Raw genomic sequence first — 25,507 nt, 5'->3', positions numbered from 1 at the left:
CTATCACACTCTCATCAGGTGCATAGCAGCTCCTTTTAGATTTGAATACTGTAGTGCACCTCGCTAAGCGATCCTATATATCCATGCATTAAGCTGTCATGTTAAACATCAATCTACAATCTGACCAACACCACTTTACTGCTTGTCAGAGTCTAGACTAATCAACATTTTACAGACGACGAGCCTGTGAAAAACATATGCCCTTTATATTATTAATTCCACCATATGGGAAGTGGAAACCGGGTCGGCCGTGCACACTGTACTTGCAGTATGTCCAGCACCTCCTAGGAGATACTGAAGGGTCGCTACAGCCAAACAAAATTGTTTCGCTAGCTTAAAGATCTTAGAAAACAGTACCGATCGTTTCAAAGATTTTTTTTCAGTTGCGAATGACCAGCATGATATGAATATATCCTATAGAATTACGATCCAGGTCTTTATCCCTGTTCATTGACATCTATGGTTTAATGCATAGGTACCGCGTGAACGGTATAGTGCATGGCGATATAGCTATGGTAGTTAATCCTCTTATTACGTGACTTGTACTGCGAATACAAGCTACAAACTATCCAATGGTTGTAATCGTCATGTAACATATTTGATAGAATTTATTACTCTAACTGAACATTGTTTCATTACGATTATATGATATGGGCTTTCATCAATGGGATAAGCTTTGGCTGTTGCTTTCAAAATTGATTAATTGCTTAAATTATTGTTACAGATAAAATACTTACTCTATTTTTGTGTAACTTTATGACTTTCAAATGTTAAAATCTTCTCCCCAATTTTTAAACGGCATAATACTGTCAGAGAAAAAAAAAAGTATCACGGTGGACATATTTTCGTTAGCCAAAAATGTACACTACTTTAGTCCGACATCAACGCAAAGTTTGGTGTTTATCGGACAAATTGCGATTGGTCTAAGGGACATCCTCCCCTTGATATGCCCCACCCCTTAGAACTTCCCTAGCTATCGGCTGGTGAGCACTTCTTTAAAGCATGGAAGAAAGAGATGAGAAGGAACCACAACGACTTCGATCGGCCAAGTTTTAATCCGCTTATCTATTGACGCATGAAAAGAAAAGCTATCAATGGTACTTCCTTTCATGTATGATCCATTTACCGCGATCGATGCTTGGCGAAATCATTACTGGAAAAAATTTATAACAAACTCATCCACGAACAAACAAACGCTTCCCAGAAGTAAGATTATGGAATTTCACTGATGCACTGAACATGTATAGTAGCTTTGTTTTGGGATCTACAGTCAAACTGTTTTCTTGATCGTGTTGTGTAGAAAATGTCCTATAAAACATCGAAAAGGTCATCAAAATCGGCCGTTTTTTGCTGAGTTTCATCTCTAGCAAATAAGGTAAGATTTTGGTGACTTTTCGATGAAAAATAGATGTAAAATGTTCTTAAATAATGCACAATGTTCCGGTTGAGTCCGGTACATGAAACCTGTTTAATTTAATAGTTTATATGTGTATAATCGTAACTAGCTAACTCGTTTCAGTGCCAAAGACTGCCAACTCTGAGAAAAAAGTCATCAAAGTTCGGGAAAATTGGGCAAAATGGAAGAAAAAGATGTAGGCCATCAATGACCGATGATCACGTCACCAGAGAAAATCCTATAGGGTGCTTGAACGGAAGGTCATTAGTTCAAATCATCCTTCAAACACGCTCCAGAAGACATGCAAATACATGGAATACAATACCAATCACCTATTTAACGCGGGGTGTTGATTAAAGTAAATCCTCATGAATAACAATGTGAATTAGATGTCGGTAAAGGGAGTGTACAAAGTGAATGCGTTCGTTGTGGTTCCTTCTTATCTCTTTCTTCCATGTTTAAAGGGATCGCAGACCTTGAGTGATAATAAAAATAAAAGAAGAACAATGTGTTTACGATAGCAAATACTGTGGATCGCGACATTCTATTTATCACATTTAGGTCACGTGAAATAAAGTTTGAGAAACCCAGCGCTATAATAAGTATTGAATGTGTTTCTTGCGAAACTCATTTTCCTATTACCTTCAAGATTTGGTACATTTTTGAAGCTGTTGACTGAAAATTGCAAAACAACTTTTCAAAGCAAAGTCTTTAATTGACAAAGACAAATGTCTGCTTAAATTTATTACATTTTATATTGTCTCTAATACTATGATCTTTCAACAAAATGTGAACGTTATGCAAATAAATTTCTACAAAATTATGAAGTTATAACCATTGCTTTATTACTTCGATGCTGCCTTCCCTACACAAACATAAGTACAATTAACGAAACTTGTTATGGTTAATTGGTATTAGTCCCGGTATCGACGATGAGGGTGTATGCACTGGCTGTCGACGTCATAACTTGACTGTGGGATAATTTTGATGGCCATTCTTTCAAATGAAAAATATAGTTTGTCTAAATAATCACTTCTGATGGAAGTATCAGCAAGAACTTTGTTCAAGAGAAGAAAGTTAAGCATGCATATAATTAACAGATACAATAACAGACTGGACAGTGGCCGAAATGAGCTATATGATGGTGTAAAAGGTCAATCGTGCAGTACCAATTTGATCATACTGCATGTACAGTGGACATAAGCACGAATGCTAGTGCTAAACCGAATGTAGCTACATGTACACACATTGCGGTATCATACCATACTGCTCCGACGGCCATGCCGGCAAATGAGACATGCACCGTACAGCTGAAGCGGACCAGTTCCACCAAACTAAAATGGAGAAAAATACCACAATCATAGCACTATTCAAGTATTATTTTTCAGGTGAAAAACTTTGGAATCAAAAGTGCTCAAACCCATTACAGGTGCGTGTAGAAACAAATTCAAAGTATAGATCTCTGGAAAAGGCAACCGTTACTACTATATTCACGGCATACCCTTACTTATGATCGTTGGGTATACCGATCATAAGATGGATAATTTGTCATGGTTTCAACTTAACACAAATGCCTATACATGTACATGCTGTGGTGCCAAAACCATGACAAACCTAGCCATTCCAGCACAGCCTCTACTCCAAATGTAGTCGAATATATTTTGAAATCATTCATATCTTTTCTTACTAAGAACATCCGCATGTATAAGAAAATAGTTAAAAAGACTGATCATTTGGTAAAAATATATGTACAGGGTGTCCCAAAAAAGAGGCCCGTCATTGCGCCCACTTTTTGTCCTATTTATGAAAAGTTGATTAAACATATTTTGGTATGTAAAGAAACCTTTAATCGTTAGCTTTAATTAACCAAAACAATTATTTCAATCGGCTTACAACCTTTGAATATACGCCCTTTTGAATAAAAGTACCTGTTTTTCACTCTGTCCACATATAGCAAACATAGTGGTTGGGATGGCTCATGCTGTGGAGTGGCCTGCACGATTTTTTTTCCTTTGTGGGAAAATCCAAGATCTTCGCAAACGTATTACTGAATGCATTCGCAAGTATCCGGCACACAAGGATGGTACCCATCGCAATTGATGTAATGGGGACCAGGGCTGAAACCTGTATTCGCCAAGGATGCAACCAGGTAGAGGGCAGAGCAGCACAGTAAACTCAATCGGCAAAAGACAAACCAAACAGCCTTTTATGGCTACCTTTTATCCTAAAAAGAGAAATTACTTATGTTGTAAATAAAAAAGCAAGAAACTACAAAGTAAGAAAGTAAGAAACATAATAAAACAAAAAGGCATAAATAATCAAGATAAAATAAGTAATTGCAAGTAAAGCAATTAAAGTCCCATTCGGCATCCAATTTACCCACACATTAATGACACTATTAACAAAATCCATTGCCCATAAAGCCCATTTCATAAATAAAGTTATTTGATAAAGTTATCATTGAGGAATGTACTGATATTCATGCATGGTATGTGTACTCCTATTCCATCTTTGAAGTAGTGAAACCTTCTCCGTGGACAGAGTGAAAAACGGGTACATTTCTTTAAAAGAGCATATCTTCAAAAGTTGTGAGCCGATTGATATAATTGTTTTAGTTTATTAAAGCTAACGACTCAAGATTTCTTTACATACCAAAATATATTTGATCAACTTTACAGAAATATCGAGAAAAAGAGGGCGCAATGAGGGGGCCTCTTTTTTTGGGACACCCTGTATATCAGAGAAAATAAGCAATATTTTAAGTCTCGAAAAAATAGGAAAATCGCAATTTAAAATTCTCTTTAGTACACAAGTCAATGAGAAAAACAAAATTAAAATCTCAGTAAAAACAAAATTGGTATATCATATTCCTTCCAAATAATTTGAAATGGAAAGATGCATGTTTTATCTATTCTATGCAAGAAACAAATATTTGTTCACCACAAAATTTGATGACGTCATCATTTATACGCAATATCTATTTTTCTGCAATCCTGCCGAAAAAGAAGACCTCTGAATTTTGAGGTTGCAGACTATCATTATTCATTTTTTTTTAAAGTTCTTTCAAGGTAACCTACTTGTTTGGGGCTCTGACTATGCACACTAAAATGTGTTTTAAGTGCCTTTTTAAAACCATCAACAGTTTTGGCGGATTTGATGTGCTCAGGAAATGAATTCCAAAAACACAGAGCTGCAACTTCAAAAGATCTATCATCCCATTTATGTTTTGATTTTGGTTTATAAAAAACAGATTTTGATTTTGTGCGCAAACTCCGAGATGGATGTGAGTTTTCAATAGTATAGTTAAATAATTAGGTGCATTTCCATTAAGACATTTGAAAACAATGAGCATTAATTTTGTAGACAATTGTATTGGTGACGGGAAGCCAATGTACTTCTTTCAAGACGGGTGATGTGGCAAAATGTCTCTGTTAATGTAACGACTCGGGCAGCTGTATTTTGCATGCGCTGGAGCTTGACACGAGAACGTTGAAGATGATATGAGGACAGACTTGGTAATTTAATATTTCAATACCTTGAATTTTTGGGATGTTAAGTTGTTTTGACAAACGGGTCAGCCTATTTTTGTTTGTCAGTGTCGATCAAGCCTCTCATACTCAACGTCGGTAGTGTGGGAAACAAGGGGAGCGTACCGATCACATTTGATACAATGTTCTTTACCTCATAGGTTCTGATCAAATGTCACCGACAAATCAAATATAATGACTCGCTTGTCTGTAGGCCAACATAAAACATTGTCTGGTTTTTAGGATGTGGTAATAATGTTGGTATTGCCCAACATTTTCAAAGTCGACATAGACTTTTATATTACCACACTTAAATGATTCAGCCACTTTGAATATGGATAAAAATATACAAATATCATCATTATGTCTCCATAATTATCTATGTAGCATATTTTGGCAATTGAAGAGCTTATTTCCAAACAGTGTTAAGTCCACAAACACATGTTTCTGATTTACCTGTGCGATATTACAATGGGCTGTGATGCTTTTCAATTTGAGAACATTAGTCTGCATATTGTTAAGCAGCTCTTGTTGATGGTACAACTCATTGTTGCTTATGTCAAATTTATCAAAGTAATTGTGATCTTATTACACAAGTAAATGAGAAACATGTGGTTGTGGACTTAACATAGTTTGGAAATAAGCTCTTCTATTATTATTGAGTATGTGTAATAAGGTATCTTTATAATTAATACAGAGAGGACAAGGACAAGAGGATAATGATACAAACGTGAACATTTTGTACGGTAGACTTTTTATTCTCATAATAGATGTACCTCGCCAATTGACAAGATCCCGATGTTGTAAAGCGAAATACAAAGGTGGCGCATGTGTGCAAAGTATTTGCTCTGAAGACCATATCAGACACGATTTATCTTTATATTAACTCTCGTGTCATGCATGCCGTGAATAATAATATACGGCAGCGCCTTACTTTTCCAGGCTTTGGTGGCTGGGAATATTGTTTGTAAAATTGGTTTGCGTTGATTATTTTTACACTTAAATATATTTGGAGGATGCTGTTTATTATCCCCATTGGGCGATTATTGTAACATTTTTCCCTTCAATAACTTCGTAATTATAAGGGAATGTGCTACCATTGTTCGCAACAATGTTATTTAAATCTACCATAGTTGAGAGCGAATGCCATATATATATAGATAAATGCTGTAAATAGTAACCTATGCAATTATTCGTTGAAGTCCTCTTTTTCAAGATAATGTGTGTGCAACATGACTATAACAAAGCAACAATTCGCTATTCGTCATTCTGACAAACTTGTAACGATAGTAGTTTTAGTACTAATGTAGTTGGTTTCATTGTCGTGCCTTGTTATATCACTTTGTGTTGATCTAAGTATTTCCTAGCTTGTAGGAGCCTATTAATCTTTTTTTTTTCAATTGTTCAAGTTTATTTTTACCATCAATATATAATAATCAATAAGAGTCATAATGAGTAAATACGATGGTAGGACGATCACAAGAGCAAGCTCGAAAAACGTGACCGCCCTAAGTGAATAACACAAAACAAACGCCCACAAGAGACAAACTAGGAGAGAGGGGTGCAAACGCAGACCGATAGGACAGCAGACAGACAGACAGACAGACAGACAGACAGACAGACAGACAGATAGACAAAGACGTTGACAATGGCAACCAACGACAAAAGATTATTTCGAGGGATTAGAGTAAGAACTAGCTATGTTCACAATTACATGTTATTCATTTTGGCAACAAATGGATGGTTAATTCTGCCCTCCATAATAAATGCAAGTGACTTTGGGATATAAATGGTCACTTAAACAGTAAGCATGGTTAGTTAGACGCAAGTAACCATGTACATACCCCCAAAGTCACTTACATTATATTATATTATAGAGGGCAGAATTAACCGTCCATTTGTTGCCGAAATGAGTAACATGTAATTGTGGACATAGCTAGTTCTTGCTCTAAGCCCTCGATTTGATAATTGAGTGTAACAGATTTAATACAACTTATAGAACAATTAATATAAGGAAATGCTTAAAAGCATTTGGAGATGGGACCATTTTAATATCATCAGGGATGGACTTACACTAGAAGTGAGCCCTCTTTTCTAATGGTATGAATCTAGCCAAATCATAGTTAAATGTTGAAGGGCGAAGCAAATCAGACGAACGAGTAGTATACCTTTGGATTTCCATATTTTTAACAAAATAATTACAAAATTTTGTGGAAAGGTATTGATACTGGAATTATACATGAACATAACTTTGAGTTGTTCATGAATCTCATATATAAATATTTAAAGTATTTAACGGTGGTGTATGCGCGTTTCTAGTAGAATATGTATGTAATCTAGCCTGGAATCTGCCCTAATTATATTACAATAATATAAATGATGTGATAGAACTACCATATTGTACAAAAACATATTGCAATGGAAGCATGTGCTTCAGACGAAATAAAACCCCAATATACTTTAACACAATATTGGTAATATAAGAATTATGGACATACCATGTAAGAGATTCATCAAGAATAACACCAAGGAACTAAGTATGTGATATTTTAGCAAGTTCAGTACCATCAATAAAATATTGCAATGACAATTCTTAAAAATTCTTAAAACAGAACAGATAGGTTGATTCAGCGGGTCCAGAGTCTACTCTGCTAACTGAGTTCACAATCAGTACTCGGGCACTATCAACTTAAGTTGTCATGATAACTCTCTCAGTGTGTCTCAGCGGCCAATTCTAATAGTAAATAATGAAGATGGAGGCGGCCTATATATGCTTCACCCTAGCAGGGCGTTAGACAATGCGAATCATAAATTAATATAGGTCCAGAGTCTAACCACTGTACTACCTGAGTTTACAGTCGGTACTCGGGTAATCTCAACTGAAGTCCCCATGATAACTCTCTCATTGTGTTTCAACGGCCAATTATAACATTAAATAATGACGAAAGAGGCGACCTATATGCTTTACCCTAACAGGGCGTAAGACAATACGAGACATAAATCAATATATGCGAGGATCGGAAATAAACGATGCAAGACGGAGAAATTATGATGTTACCGAGTTGAATATATATGGTAGGGGAACTGATGATCATCTGACCGTGGGGGCTTTAAGATGCAAAATACACAATGATGAATAACGATGAACTTGGAGACAAACTGAAGAAGAAGAAACCAGATGAAACGGAGATACTTGTTGATCAACAATTTATTTATTTATATGTAGAAATGCAAAATGGTGGAGTGGTGGTGGTGTGGTCAAGCAAGGATGCTGGTATGGTGGAGACCAGTGCTTGACTGACAAACATGTGGGATGCCTGGGGTTTTATACTAGGTCAAGAACAAAGGATAGCTTTATGCTAATTACATGCAAATTACAATCTCTACTACAAATTTAATTATACCCAAAACATACAATAACCATAGGCACTGAGTGGCACTGACCTTGTTAAAGAGATGGGGAAAGTGGGAGGTACCTATGCAAATGAGAACAAACATTAGGTGGAAATTGGAAAGGTCAACTCACATTACATAATCGGTTACCATGGGCAAGAAAAATATGGGATGGCACATGTTATAAAGCATGATCATAATAAAGTGAGAAGTAAACAAACTTGACTGAACTTGGAATAACTAATGCATTGAGGAAAGAAAAACAAATGATTTGTAAAACAAGTTAACTTCTGAATAAGTTTTGATGGGAAACTCATCAGGTTGGAAATTACAAATTGACACAATGATGGAATTGAACATAAACATAAAACCTAAACATATTTGGACAATTTGGACAATCAATAATTTAGGTTAACAATTAACAGATCAACATTTTGTTGTGATCTTCAAGTCCAAAACGAAAACAACATTTGTCACTTCAAACACATTTACGAGGAAGTATACCTTAATAAGAAAACACAAAATAATAGATAAATCAAGATCAGGTGGTGACCTTAATAAAAAGTTTCTAAATTTAGAAGTGTTGTCACACTGCAGAACATTTAAGTCCCACAATAATCATGTCTATAAAAATGACATATCCAAACAACAAACCTAATAAACTTTCAAAATATCAAAACAAAACAATGCATAATCAAATTCTGTTGATTGCTATCAATTAAATAAATTGGTTGTGTATACAATTAGATCAATATTTTAATGATCCTCAACCAAAAACAATCATAAACAAGGCTCATTTTGGTGAGTCCTAAACAGAACAGATTTCAGCCAAACAAAATAACATTTTTATGATCAATACACAGATCAAAACAAGTCCTATCGTTGGACAAAATGAAAACAAACATGCATAAACTGCAATCTTAAAACAAAGTCCCTTATATCAGGCAAGATCCAAAGATCCAAAATATATCATAAACATAGGCATTAAAATTTGTCTTTGCAACAATTAAATCGCAATCAGGGAAAATTAAGTAACTTCAATTAAGAGACATGGTATACATGAGCACTTACGTTAAAATTCCTATGCGAGCCTATTTTGTCTTACTCTACAAATAATATCTTAAAACTACAATATTTATATACAAAGTTAATGGGATGGTATTCTCATACCGGTTACAATGATTTAAATGACGTGTCTCGAGCAATCTGACATATGACAATTATGAGAGAGAAGAAATCAGGACCCATCGGTGATTGAACACCGGTCGCTGGACTACCGGTCCAGAGTCTAACCACTGTACTATCTGAGTTTACAGTAGGTACTCTGGTAATCTCAACTGAAGTCTCCATGATAACTCTATCATTGTGTGTCAGCGGCCAATTAATATTTTAAATAATGACGAAGGAGGCGGCCTATATGCTTCACCCAAGCAGGGAAACGTTTTGAAAACACACTACAACAATACTTTAAAAATGTTATTGTAAAATATATTTTGCAAATATGTTTCCCCAAATATTTTGTTAACATTTGAATAACATTATGTTAGAATATTTATAGTAAGTTATCAACAAAATGTTTTTAAATGTTATGTAAAAGTTTTATACCTTTTATATGTCCTTTATATATTCGGGCATTAAAACGCTTTCTGGCAACAATTTCTAACCTTTGGCGAAAGATGTTGAAAACGTTTTGCGTTTGTTGGGTTACTAATAATGATATACTCAGCTTGCATGTCCTAGCGTTCAAATATTGTAAACTAATATTATTGCATAAACAAAACTGAGGCGGTAAAGTTGCAAATGTTCTAATTGCATTAAGTCAGCGTTAAATTGTATAACTGGCCAGATGCTATAGCTATCATTTTACCAGTGCACCGGCCTACATTGCTTAATTCATACGCCTGAAAGACCCTAGAGGATAAGGTTTATGTTTATGTTATGGTTTATGATAGCATTAATGCTCTGAACGTCAACTTATATGATGTTATGGTATAATGGAATATATTACATAGTTATCGATCAATCAATCAAGCATTATTTTCATCAATCTCATATTAGCAGAACAGCCAAGGTAATGCAATTATTGTACATTAACAAGTATCGATAAATGTACATCACATCACAAGGGCGAGAGGTCTTAAAGCACGATGCACTACCTACTCGTAATAGGTATAATAGTACATCAAACAATCAAAACAACATGAACATAAAAAACATTGCAAAACATTGTTAAAACATTAATTGATGAATGTTTTCTGTCATCCAGTTGTAGTATATGAAGTTTGGAATTAAATCAAAATACTGGACTCCATACAAGATGCATTACGTTTGTACACTGGTACACCCCACGCCTCTGGCTTCGTTTTGTCGACGACACTTTCGTTGTTTTAGAGCGTAGTGAGTTGGAAAACTTCTTTCACCACATCAATGATATAGATGAGAACCGTGAAAGGTGACGGCTCCCTATCATCCAAAGTATATTGGAAACCCACACACACAGACCATTTTTTACAATTTGGGTCTCATCATCCTCTCATACACAAGCTAGGAGTCATACGAACTCTCCAGTATAGAGCGGACACTATCATAAGTGAAACTGAACAAGTCCCGGAGGAGAAAGACCACATTGAAAAGTCACTTAAAAATTGTGGCTACCCGAACTGGGCATTCTTGAAAGCCAACAAGAAGAAAAGCCAGGATAACCAACAAACCAACGGGGGTGGTAGACCTACTAAAGTGGTCATTCGATAGACATCGAGGATGCTATCATTTTAGACAGGGAGGAGCAGTAGCACCGCCGAGGCATCAAATACGCTATTTGGGAGAGAGTAGAATCACCATCACTCAATAAAAGGAGAGGCCTACGATACAACCTATCTCACGCATGGGACAGAGCCATCAAGCCTATCCCTAGCCGTCTGTCACATGACCAGTCCAGCGGGTCAGTTTCCTGATGGCGTGTGATGGTATCACACGCAACGTAGCTTTGCTAAAAATAGTAAGTCCAGTATTTTGATTTGATTCCAAACTCCAACGTAGATTTGCTAAAAATAGTAAGTCCGGTACTTTGATTTAATTCCAAACTTCAGTGTTAAAACATTGTTAAGTTACAAAATACAATTTTAAGCAACCAAACAATTCAGCAGTGTTTGTTTGATAAATACTTGAGTGAACAATATAGAGTTTCAATCGGCAAAATATATAAATATGAGAGGCAACAATTACATACTAGATACCTTAACGGGCTACTTTTGTATTCAGTCACCAGTTTAGCTTCTTTAATTTCACTTCACAAACTATTCCATAGCATAGAACCACGTGTTAGAATTATTAGTAGGCCACCCATAGTGGGTAGGAGAACATGAAAACTAATATGAGATACTGTATTAGGATCACATATTAAGTATCATGTGAGAGTATACTTTTGTACTCCAGAAGACAGGATCACATATTAAAGTGTGCGACACTATGGAATATAAAAAGCATGATATGGGTATGTTAAAAATTGAAATGAGGTATGGGGCTGGCTGGGGGTGGCTACGGGGCGTTATCTCAAGGACAATATTGTTCAAGGTTGCGCCGCAGGCTTACAAAGAAACAATAGCAATCAAGCTTAAACTTTAAATTAGCACCCGATAGAGGGCAGGGCCTGAAGAATGAGGGAAATTACGGGGTAAATATCTCAAGGACAATATTGTTCAAGGTTGCGCCGCAGGCTTACAAAGAAACAATAGCAATCAAGCTTAAACTTTAAATTAGCACCCGATAGAGGGCAGGGCCTGAAGAATGAGGGAAATTACGGGGTAAATATTTAGGACAATATTGTTCAAGGTTGCGCCGCAGGCTTACAAAGAAACAATAGCAATCAAGCTTAAACTTTAAATTAGCACCCGATAGAGGGCAGGGCCTGAAGAATGAGGGAAATTACAGGGGTAAATATTTAACGGAATAAACTGCATAATCATATTATTTAGATTTATTCCGTTAAAAATCTTATTTTAACTTATCAAATTACTAGTTTTTATATTCTATGGTGTCAAATTTTTATTCACAACGTTGTAAATACGCATTAAATACGATTAATAACAACAGAGGGCGCTTTTTCTTTAATATGTGATCCTGTCTTCTGGAGTACAAGAGTATACTCTCACATGATACTTAATATGTGATCCTAATACAGTATCTCATATTAGTTTTCATGTTCTCCTACCCACTATGGGTGAGTAGGCATGTCCACTAAAAATTGAAGTACTTTTAAATTGATTCAGACCTAACATATTGGCTGGGAATTGATGAAAGAAACATTTTGGCGTTTAAATAATCTTAATCGGACGTTTCATTCCAGAGATATGGCCTTTCGAGTGTCACGGTTTTATATAGGGCTGCTAGAACATGTTAAAAAGTTAAAGTCCAAAAAGGAATACTAACAGAAAGTGCAACTTTAAGGTACTTTTTCTTAATGTATTTATTAACTAGCTTATCTGGAACATTATATTTGCTTATAACAACATGAAAATAAGATCATCCTGAAAATTTAATCGATTTTGTTGACATACAACAAAAAATATAAGACCTCAAAACCCATGGTTTGTTCGGTGAAACCTCAAGCATGATCATAGATGGCCGCCATGGAAAATATCTCCATACAGGAGATGAACAATAAGTGCATTATTTCAAATGAAAAGCGGTAGTCTTAAACATTGTTCAATCTTTTAAAGTCAGCACATTTTATCTTTAAAAATTATTATATTTCATCATGGCATAAGTTTGGTAACATTAATCACTACCAATTTTGAGAAATTTGCTCCAACTCAAAGGTTATCTTTACTACATTGAGCAATACACTGTGTGTGCATGGAAGACATGATGGATAGCATATGAAATATGCATGGTAGTGAGAAGTGCACGGGGAAGTGCATGATTTGAGATGGGCCGCTGTAGGCTTAAACATTCTTAAATTTCTTAACATCCTACACATTTTGTCTTCAAAAATAGTTAAATTTTATGAGTATGTACGTTTGCTTGTCTGATTCACTCCAAATTCGGAGATAATTGCGTTTGAACACCTGATGCACGGAATGGTGTCACTTTAACCTGTTGTAGTTCTCATCTCATTAATTTTTTCATTAAAAAAAGTTGATCGCTTCATGAAGGAAGGTCCTCTCTATTTACTGACCAAACAGGAAAAAGTTTGGTTAATGTTTTCTGGTGGAATCAGGAATTTCTTGAAACACCCTGATATAGGCCTGCATTTGGATCAAAACAAGTATGTACGCCATTTAACAGGCCTGGGATTTCTTGTATCGATCAGTTTCTCCATAGACAATACGTGTGTGAGTGCACGCACACAGTTAATGAAAAATCGTTCTAGTGGAAACTGTATTGACAGTGGGCATCCCTAATATTAGTCACTGTACGGTTATCAATACAATAACAAGTTGCCAAATGATCTCGGTTATATGATATTTGTACATAAATACAGCATGTCTAAAAAATTGTGCAAGTGGAAAGCGCCATATCCTTGGCAATTAGAAAATACTGCTGTGACATGATGCTTACATCAACGTCAAGGGAGCTTTTAAATACCGTTTGTTTCATTCATTTTGGTTTCGGCAATCCAGAGATCTGCTTCACTAAACACAAATGTATGAAAACCCTTTTGTGCCACTTTTTAGGAAATTGAATAGAATGTTATGTCCAAATATATGTACAGTACAGTTAATAAAAGAACATGTTGTAGGATTAGAAATGATTATGTAACAATTGCTCAGTATACTTGCATTGAAGACGAGGGCAGCAAGATGCATTGCTACAGGTGACAGTCACGCAGATTGTACACGAACAATAATGTTAAATGGACTAAACTGTTGATTCAAGCAATTTGATTCAGCTGCTGTACACTCGGAAATGTGCTTATGATTTGATGAAAATCATCAATGAATTTTAAATCTTTAATGCAAAATTTTAAACGTATAATTATGATGTGCAATATTTCGTTGACATGAAATTTACAACAGAGTGTGCAATATTAATTTTGTCTGTCTTTTAACATGTCTTGAGTGACAAAGAGAACAGTATTTACCATGATAAAATCGTTAACATAGTACATGTATTTACTTTTACAGCAGTATGTGAAATATGCATTTATCTTTTAATCTGTTTTGGAAAAAGACAATATTTATACCTGTATCAGGGTAAAACAGTAAAAACAGTAAAAACAGTAAAAACAATTGTGTTTTAACTCCATCACCATCAGTTTGAAAAAGACACAGAGTCGTCGTGTCGAAAGCTCACGTAAGTGAACAATTTTAGTTGTGTGTATAGGTTTAAACTCTACCAATTGTGTATTGTTGTGTAATCAATGCAGTCTTTTGATTTGAAGGAACTCTTGATAAACTTGATGATATCATAGATTTACATGTACAGCCCTCTTCCCTAGTAAAAAGTAAATTTCTCGAGATTAAAACAAGCGAATTGAACAGAACAAACGGCATTCGAGAGCTAAGACTGCACCCTTGACATTGATGTAAGCATCATGTCACAAGAATATCTTCCAATTGCCAATTACTTGCACAATTTTTTTAGACAGGCTGTATACACATTTCTGTATTAAATAATTGGCATATATTAACCTTTTCGAACAGAGGTTTGGTGTGGCAAAATATGAAATATTTGTGACAATTCTTACTGCTCTTGATCAAATAAATAGAATGCATTAACGTCCCTGATGGCACATGCAAAAGTTAAGGCCCCCAGAAGTTCCAACCGCACGGTAAACCAGGCACTGACGAGACTGGATTCTCTTGATGACTATCTCCTTAAGATTCATGCTTCCAAAAATAATTTTTCTCTCATTACACTTGTTGGTGATTTTAATATTCATATGGATTGGGTGGATGGTGAACCATCTAACTTGAAAGGAGCCCTTCCTAATCTTCTTATTGATTGTATGAATTCTTGTGGGTTTACTCAAGTGCTTAATGAGGCTTCTTATGTCACTCGTAATGGTAATGAGCACTTCCTTGATCTTGTGTTTGTATCTGATCCATTGTATGTTAAGTCATGTGTAACTTCTTTCAATGTAAATGATAAGTGTGATCATAAAGCTATTGTATTGAATCTTAATTTGCATACATTGAAAAGTAAGGCTGTTGATAAACCTGTTTTCTGTTTGAATAGGGCTAATTTTGGTGAAATGCGTGATATTATTTCAAGTAGCCCATGGAATGTTTGTAATATGATTGATGATATAAGTAACAAATGGGATTTCATTGAGCATAATATTAATGCTGCTGTTGATAAAACTGTTCCTAAGAAATTTGTTAAGAAGGGTAAGTCTGTTCCTTGGATGACAAAGGACATTAGGAAGTTATATACAAGAAAATAGCTTATGTACAGGAGGTTTAAGAAATCTGGTAGTCATGTTGCTGAGCAACAATTTAAAGAGTGTAGTAAGAATTTGAAAAAAGCTATTCGGACTAGTCATTGTAATTATTCTCTTGGTATTTCCAAACTAGCTAGGAGTAATCCTAAGAAATTTTGGAATTATGTAAGATCTAGTTCTAAGGACTCTTCCCAGCTTTCATTTACTACTGATAGTGGTGATTTGACTGACCCCGATGATATTGCTTGCGCTTTTAATAAGCATTTCTCAAGTAACTTTGGGACATCCTCTACCATTGATGTGTATTGTCTTCCTGACTCTCCCCCTCTCATGGGGGAGCTTGTCTCTCCTTTGACATGTTTTCTGTTGATGAAGTTGTTGATATTCTTAAGGGTCTTGATACCAACAAGTCTCCAGGTCCTGATAGTATTCTTCCAGTTTTCTTAAAATCATGTGCAAGTGAATTAGCTCCTGTTTTGTGTACCTTTTTTAATGAATGTATTTCAAAGGGTGAAATTCCGTCTGCTTGGAAGTGTGCAAATGTTGTGCCTATTTACAAAGGTTCTGGTAAGCCTAAGAATGCTATTTCGAGTTACAGACCAGTTTCCTTAACAGCTATCCTCTGTAAGGTCATGGAAAGATTAGTTTGTAAACGTCTTCTTGGTTATCTTGATGAGCATGACATTCTTTCAGATGATCAATTTGGTTTTCGACATGGTAGGAATTGTGAGCAGATGTTGGCTAAATTTTATCATTTTCTCAGTGGTAACCTTGATAACAGCAAATATTGTAATTTGGTGGATGGGATTTTTCTTGACTTTAGTGCTGCTTTTGATAGAGTAGATCATACAATTTTGTTACAAAAGCTTCATTACTATGGTATCAGGAATAATGTGCTTAACTGGATTCAAAGTTTTCTTTCTGGTAGAAAACAGAGAGTTATCTTTGGTGGAGCTAAATCTGATTGGGCTTCAGTCACATCGGGTGTTCCTCAAGGTTCTGTTTTGGGGCCCATCTTGTTTCTGTTATTTGTAAATGACATTAATGACAACCTGTCCTCTCCCTTATTTCAATTTGCTGATGACCATACACTTGTGCGTTCTATTAGAACTTTTGAGGATCAAAAAAAAAAAAAAAAAGATATTGACACAATTCACAAGTGGACCATTGAGAATAAACTCCCCTGAATGCTTCTAAGTGTGCTGTTGTTCATTTTTCGAGGTCTAGGGCTTGCAGTCTTTATACATACAAGTTAGGTGGTATTCCAATTAAGGTTGTCGATGAGTATAAACTGCTTGGTGTTGTTTTCAATTCTTCCTTATCATTCTCTTCACATGTTGATAAAATCTGTAAAAAGGTTTCTCGCCTAACTGGTTTTGTCATCAGAACTTCTCGCCATATGCACTTCAGTGCTCTTCTGCATCTATTTAAAGCATTGATACTCCCTCATCTTACTTACTGTGCTGTTATTTGGAATCCTTGTCAGACTGGCCTGCTTGATAGGTTAGATAAGAGTCAGAGAAAGATTTCTAAAGTTTTGATGTATAGGAAGAGGTGTCCTTCTGATCTTTCATATGGGTCTAGATTAGATGAATTTGGATTACTTAAAACATGCGACTTATTTGATTTGTTGAGGTTGATCTTCTGCTTTAAATTGGTTAATGGAATTGGTCCTTCTTCTTCTTTTTGCCAATTTTTCAAGCCTTCTAAGGTTAAGGAGTTTAGGTATCTCCACTGTAGTTCTCATACCAATGCCTTTTTCAACTCTGTTTTTGTTTCCTTTCCACGTTTGTGGAATGAACTTCCCACTGATGTACGCTCTGCGCACTCCCTTACCTTGTTTAAGGCCATGTGTAAAGAACATTTTATGATGTAATTATGTTTTTCATATGCATGTTATCATTTTGTTTAAATTTAGGTAATTTAGCTGTATAATTTGAGTTGCATGTAGGCCCACTCTAAGGCAATGACTTTGTTCACGCATGTTTTATTTTCTGTACTGCCTATTTTGTGCACTGTTGATACATCATCATGTGTGCATAAGATATGTCATAGAGTGTTTCACTTATTTTTTCCCCTACAAATGTTTCTGGTTTAATTAATGCATATCTATTATCTTAATTTATATTATTATTATTATTATTATATGTACTTTAATATAATCAGGAAAGAAGAACACATTGTGCTTGGACTGTTTAGTCTATTTATTTTCTTCTTTCCTGGATTGTCATTTAAATTGCTTTTAATGTTTTTATCATGTTTGTAATTTATGGCAATTGAAATAAATATTATTATTACTATATTAACAGGTAAAATAAACTCAATACAAAGATGTAGGCTACATGATTCACCACTAAACATCGAAACACGTGGTGCAGAGGCGCTCTTGGCAACATACATTGTTCAATGGTATTACTAAGGCATTTTGGCGCATGCTTTGTATCTGACATTGCCAAATTGTCCCAATGTTGAGTGAGATATTTGTCATATATAGTACCCCATTTTGGCTCAACCATTGTTGGTTTTTTTTCATTGCTTTCTATGGGAAAAGCATTTGTAAAGACGCGGGTTTATTTATTTATTTATTTATTTATTTATTTATTTATTTATTTATTTATTTATTTATTTATTTATTTATTTATTTATTTATTTATTTATTTATTTATTCATTTATTTATTTATTTATTTATTTATTTATTTAATTCTTATTTAACATGGGGTGACCAATCAATGCACTGGCACTATTCTCCCTTGGTTCATAGGTTCTGTCTTTTAAAAGCAACCCAATAGTGTAGTTCTATGACTGCAACTAGGCAACAAGGCAAATTATCATAAAGTCGCAATAGAAGATGTGAGTGAGAACTTGGATTTAAATTCACAACTGTCTCTGCGTGCAAGCACACATACACACACAATCTTTGCATATGAAAGCAGGAGTGATTACAACTCTTTAAGATGATGCTGTTTGAGTGGAATCTCATAGGGTTTTTCCCAATATTTCATACCTGGCTGGCATTTTTTATAGGAGCAGCTTGTGTGCAGAGGTAAGTCAAGTCATGGCCCACGACACCAAGTATAACGATACAAATACCGCAGACTTGTTCCATTATCTTATTCTTTACAGTGTGGTTTTTCACATAGCGTTTTGTATTGGCATGATAAAAATATGTTCATTACTTATATAGTTAAACCACGCAAAAGTAGATGCCAAACATGTTATAATACAGATTTTGTAAAGTTGATATTTCAAGGCAAATCGGATGTGTAAATCCTCGCGGAGCGACAGCTCAAACAACATGGATGATCATTATCATGATTATATTTAGACAATATCCAGTTTTCAGTGATGAATTTGCAATGTTTCTAATGACAAAGTACAGAGCGAGTACATGTGCAAACGCGGATTGGCACAACACTATGACAATTTGGCTGTTTTTGCATATGATATATACACAACTAACATACTTAATATTTTTCAATATCATTGCCCCAGTTGAAGGGAAAATATGCATATAAGTAGTATTATAATAGCTGAAGGTAACAATCTTCAACGGTAATTTCTATTCAGTATAATAATAAATTACAACATGTTGCGTACGTTATACTACGCACGTATTCGGACTGTACGATTTGTTTCGTAGCACGAAGTTTACCTTAACTTCATTATAAAAAAAGGCCATGAATAATCTACATTGGTTTATACTTTATTGTATGAAACATTTTAGCTACATACCTACCAAATTAATTATTCATTTACCACGAGAACATTTTATACAAATACGTTAAACTCTAGGTAAACATGTCCAACAAAGTCATAATGATGAATTTGAGGGTTTTCTTGCGAACATGTATTTTGTTAACAATGGTAATTGATGACCAGTCATACTTTTATTAAGAGAAATTGACACTCAGTCTTTTGTATGTGGGTGAATCAATGTTGTAAACCTCATTCTACATTGCAGCCTACTGTACACTCGCAGGACGAGACATGTTCTATTATACAGGGTGTCCCAGAAAGTATTACCGGGCGAATAAATGTGAACGTAAGTCGAGAAATAGACATTAAAATCCAAAAATCCAAACATCAGCGTGTAGCCCATCTTATTCTGCATCTTATACGCCAATTTTAAGTTTTAACTAATTCCAAGTTTGAAAGAATGATCATTTAACACACACTCGTGGTTATAACTGTCAATGGACTTCATATTTTGTTATGTGAAATCCTTTTCGTTCTTTTTAAACAATCTGTTTCTTGCAAAACATTTAATTAGGTTTTGTTCAAATTTGAAAACCTGCACAAATTGAAAATTTATTGAAAATGAAAGCTTGCATGTAAGATGATGCTCGGTACTTGTAAATATATTTTTTCGTTAATGTTGATATAAATGTTGCATAAAGAATTATTGCATAAAGAATTTCAGCTGGCTTAAAAAATTTCTCACACACATTAATGTTTTTGGAATATTTCCAAGAAATTGTAATGCAAAGTTTAAATCTTTTAAAACTTCAACATTAATGTTGCATGGCATCAAAAATCACGCGTAAAGTTGTAAGCACTTGATCATTGTTATTCTTGGCTTAAGGCCAGAGTAATGGAAGACACATTCGTCCACGACCGAATTTGAGATTTTTTGATATTTATCAACACTAAGATGTATTCTTTCACTTGAAACTGATAAAATACAACTTGCTAATATTTATTCGTATTTTTGCTTGATTTATTTCACTCTTTTCAACTCTAAAAAGTCACATGGCTCAAGACAGCTTAGTAAATTGGCGGGAAATAATGAGTCAGAAATGCGCGAATGCGAAATATTGTGATTACGCACGCGAATCGCTTCGCGTATCGCGGCGCAACTCTGCGCGTATGTCCAACGTAGTCAAGGCGCATTCGGTATGTTGTTAACGCCAGCAAATGTGGTGTAAACAAAACAAAAATTTGCAGTCAAAATGCCACTTAGATTTTTTAATTATTTTGAATTTTGGCGCACTGAAAGCAGACATTATAGATTCATTGGTGCAAAAAGATGCATATTTAGACCATGCACCAGATACAGCTTTTACAAGTGTGAAAGTCTTACCGTTTTAAAATTTAAGGACGTTTTGTGTGCATAATCGATTTTCAGAGTTCACTTTTGACAATATTGCGCGATTTTTGTGACAAGATAACTCGAAAAATATGCAAGCAAAGGGTAAACTTTTTGCACTTTCCTTTAGAGTACATCAAAGTCTAGGGAAGGTTTTTTCATTTTTTCAAAATATTTGTTTTAAACAAAATATACACCATTATGTGCAATTTTAGCTTAATAGAGTGACAAAATGGCTTTTTTTCACATGTTTTTTCAATATTTAGAAAAAGAGACGAATTTCAAAAAATAAAAAACCTTCCCTAAGTTCATGTCTCTTCTTCATGAAAAGCTAACTGACTTCTTATTACTCCGAACGGCTTTTTTTCTAAGTTGTCACAAAAAAATTGGGGTAAAAAAGTGAATTTTTGTGATTTTTTCAAAAACTTGAGATTGTTGAACAAATCTGACGTCCCCATGGGATTCCTTGACTCATTTCCTTTCCAAAAATGTATAGTTTTATATACTTTGGACATACAATTCAGAAATAATGAAGCTCGAAAAGGTCCATATTCTCTCCCATTACTCTGCCCTTAAATGTTCTTTGGAAAGTTAAAATGTAACATATTTGCACAACATAAAGAATTGAAATTGGAAAGTATCCAATTGCAGAAATCGAAGTTTTCTCGGACAAACTGATCATCTTCAGTGAAAGCATGAATGACATAACACCTTGGGATTATAAAATAGATAATGTGGACTAAATTCTCGCTATTCGCAATAAGGGCGCCGCAAGCGGTTTGCGATGTAATCGTGATGTATCATGGGAAAAGGTCGACATCCAAGTCCGCGCAATACGAATATTACCATGCTATTACATAGGAACACGTGACAATATTTTTTAGTTTGTCAAAATAAAGGTGTTACACGCGAATCGATACTCAATAATACTTAATAATGTGATTTGAAATGTGCACAATTAATTTTTTCTCTATCGATTTGCGTGTAATACCGTTATACATACTGCAGTTACTGTCCGTTTTCCTATACACAATACACAGTGCTCTCACCATTGACGCGTGACCCCTACAAATGATGTATGTTGGGAGAATGGACACTTGCCTAGTTAACATCACTGTGTGAAAAATAACCAGCCAATATTTTATTTATTCTCCAAAACTTCTAGCAAATATATTTCTCTAACATGACCTAAAATTACAGCTAGGTTAGATGTTCAGAAATGGTCGTACTTTTGTAAAATATGAGTGAGGGCAAGGCATAGCTAGCCAACTCCCCGTGTTATTTAAATGGAGATTTGACCGAAAATATTGGTATCGGACCGCTCACTGCTGAAGGATGCCACAAAAAAACCGGTAAAAGCTACATTTAAATTATTCTAAATAGGTTCTAGAAAATAAAGTTTTGTAACATGTCCTAAATTTTTAGCTAATTTAGGTGTTTGGAGAGGGTCGTACTTTTGTGTTTTAGGAAGGACATGTAAACGACAGATAACACCAAAAATATGAAGAAATTATTTCTAAACCGTGTTAAGTCAAAAATCATTATGTTGCTCATTTTCAAGAATGCTGGTTTACAAAAAGCACGACATTGTCTGATTTCGTGAACAAAGCCACACATAACATTGTTTCCTTTATAATCGGTTACCCAACTGAAGCTATGAATACCAGTTTTATTGCGATATCGCACATGAAAACAGTCACTTGTGCACAACCAGAGAAGATCCGATTTAATCAGTTGAGCTGTTTCAATGAGTGTTATCTTGGTTTAATAGCTTTTAATGGGGTTAAGTCCTGCAAAGGTCGAGATGAATTCTACTGTAGACATGACTGCATCATGATTGACAAACTAAAAATATTGTCACGTGTTCCTATGTAATAGCATGGTAATATTCGTATTGCGCGGACTTGGATGTCGACCTTTTCCCATGATACATCACGATTTTCCCATGATACATCACGATTACATCGCAAACCGCTGGCGGCGCCCTTATTGCGAATAGCGAGAATTTAATGAGATACACAAACTTTAGGTAGCGGTAAGCGAGTATGAAAAAAGCGCCTGTTGAGCAAACTTGGAATGAACTGCTTTGATGCACGCATTATGTAATCGTTCATTTCTTCGCAACCAGTCAACCGAAGCAAATAACATTTTCATATGTAATGCACAACAAAATACGCTATGCGCTACATTTTAATTCTTATGAATATGATGTCTATTTCTCGACTTACGTTCAATTTTATTCGCTTGGTAATTTTTTCTGGGATACCCTGTATAATTATGTTCTGATAGTAAAGATAATAACTCCTTTCTAAACATCCTACAGGTGCAAATAGGTATAACTTGGACAAATGATGATTACATCAATGAAGTCTGCATGTCCTTGTATCATTACACAAGATATAACTATTCTCTAAAATATCACGTATAATATGGATATTTGGAAAAAAAAAATGATGTGCTTGTTGATTCTTACGTGAAGCTATTGGGATATAGAAAATTCTAATTTTAACATTTCAGGTGTGAGAATCTCAAAACACAACGTTTCCCCTAATGTAGAATACAACATGCTAATTCACTACCCAGCGACACGTACTAAATTTAGGAGTTCTAAATAGATTTAACTTGTTCTAACCATTAATTTAACAAGCATATTCATTTGCATTCAGAGTCGGATACAATACTCAAGAAAGCATTAGTATGTATACCATGCTTCTGAGCACAAATGTGTCTGTTTTTACACAAGGAGTCCTGTGTTTAGTTAGCTCCTCACTGCATGTATAATACTATAGAAAAGTTGTGACATTCTATGGTAGAGTGTGTTTCACACTTCAAGCCTACTTCAAGCCGTTCGTTGTCTTTACACCGGGTATGCGTGCTTACTTAATGTAGTCCGACGAGTAGGGCCAATTTTTTTCTTAGTTACCAACTATACTCTAACCCTGATCGCTCAAGAAAGATTAACCACAAAAATCCACTAACCGCCCCTCCCGAAAAAATCCACTAACCGCCCGGCGCGGTCATTGGACTTTCGCGATTCGTCTTTCTTGCGCCATGTGAGATAGTGATCGTGTGAAATGTTTATAGTCTGGTAACTTAGAAAAAAAGGTCCTACTCGCCGGACTAATTTAGTGTGAGATAATTGATATCTATACGCTTTAATGGATCCCGTAGGTCTTTAAGCATATTATTGCCCGTGTTTATAGGTTCTGTACGTTTTATTCTTCCCTATGTGTCTTTTAAATAATGTTGTGAAGGTAGGTCTATCTACCGAGAATGTCACACAATGATGATGATACGAAATGCTCTTTTAACATATAATCGAAATGTTTTATACTTGTAACGCTTTTAAAACTATCGGAAACGTTTAAAAGCAAACAATTTAGTAAGCATCATACTGTAGCTTTATCTGTGTTTAGATAATCTGCATAATAATGTTTTTAAGATGCGGTGAAACAAATGCTTACCCAGGGTAAATATTTTGATCCTATTGAGCTCCCCGACATGCCTTTTGACTTCAAAACAACATAGATAATCTTTAGATGAGATGAAAACGTCGAAGGGTTCATCAGGCACACAAATGTTAGTATAGTGACATTTTTCTTATTTCTGGTAAAGCCACGTATATTTTAGATGTTGTTACAATGAATACAAGGTAATTACATCATAACGAGACCCACATAGAGGAATATTAAAAGAAATTCTAAAAGGAGCATGAACAGATATCAGCGTTAAGATCATGATCAGCTTAAAACGCATCGAAAACGCCAAGTTGCGATCACAATATAATATTAGTAAATTACCAAAGCGAATGGTAACGTAGGTATGTGGAAAAGAACTGTGGTAACAATGACAAAGTATGAGCCCAAAGAGTTGTCTTTGGCATGTCGCTTTTTCGAAATTATATCACCAACAATATCAAATTTAAAATAAAAATGTCCCAAAATTTAAAACAACCACGAACCTTCCAAAATAAATACATATTCACACTTGGCGGCCCAGTCACTACCTGCCGCTGTGATTTGGGGTAACGCGTCGCTTACCTTCTTCAGTTACCAGTTCTCCATTTTTGTGTCCATACCCAGACCTTAAAATCAATCTTTTATTATTGGTGTTGTAAACTTTCATCATTCTTGTGTCTATGTACAACATAGTCCCCACAAAGTCTGCAGTATTCACATTGCAGGTGGGATGGATGGACCCCGTCAATGACGTACGCCATTGAGGTGTGGGATTGAGTGAAATTGGATTCACTATATAGCACAACTTTTAATTGAACTATCCACTAGTCTGTTACATAATTGACATAGATATTTAGGAAAAATGTAGAGTTTGCTTCCAAAGGCTGCTATGTGTAACATTCATTTGACGATATTCATAAGAGTAGCAGTAACCTTGACAATCTAATAACATTCGACCACTAGAATAGTTATAACAATTATTTGGTTATTTTAGAAATAATTTTATTGCAAATCTCTTTAACCTCCAACGTGCGAAGACGAAAATAATATTATATAAAAGAAAATTAATACTTTAGTTCCAAAGGGAGCTAAATCCAATGACAGCCATTTTAAAACTTTTCATTGGAGAATTTTCATGGGACAAAATGATATTACAAATAGTTAGAAAATAAGCTAGTCATACAAACATATCCACTCCAATCGTTAAATATTATTTAACTCGAGAACTACAGAGCCATGTTTTGTAACACGGACTACGAAGG

The 25,507-nt window shown here is 35.0% G+C and overlaps 1 protein-coding gene across 2 annotated transcripts in view; it reads left to right on the top strand.

The window, feature by feature from the left end:
- Positions 1–25,507, top strand: part of LOC140143012 (glycine receptor subunit alpha-2-like) — a 159,628-nt gene that overhangs the window by 71,859 nt on the left and 62,262 nt on the right. The window contains exon 1 of one of the 2 annotated variants that reach the window (XM_072165038.1): positions 18,497–18,744. The exons of the other annotated variant lie outside the window; for it this stretch is intronic. Within the exon in view, the coding sequence (XP_072021139.1) occupies positions 18,656–18,744 (89 nt within the window). The 5' untranslated portion in view covers positions 18,497–18,655. Of the gene's footprint in view, positions 1–18,496; positions 18,745–25,507 lie in introns of those variants that run through there. 2 annotated transcript variants of the gene reach the window in all.

The sequence above is a fragment of the Amphiura filiformis genome, chromosome 20 (genome assembly GCF_039555335.1).
Source record: "Amphiura filiformis chromosome 20, Afil_fr2py, whole genome shotgun sequence".
NCBI lineage: Eukaryota > Metazoa > Echinodermata > Ophiuroidea > Amphilepidida > Amphiuridae > Amphiura > Amphiura filiformis.
Note: the sequence above shows the minus strand (reverse complement) of the source record. Positions and strands in the feature narration are given on the sequence as shown.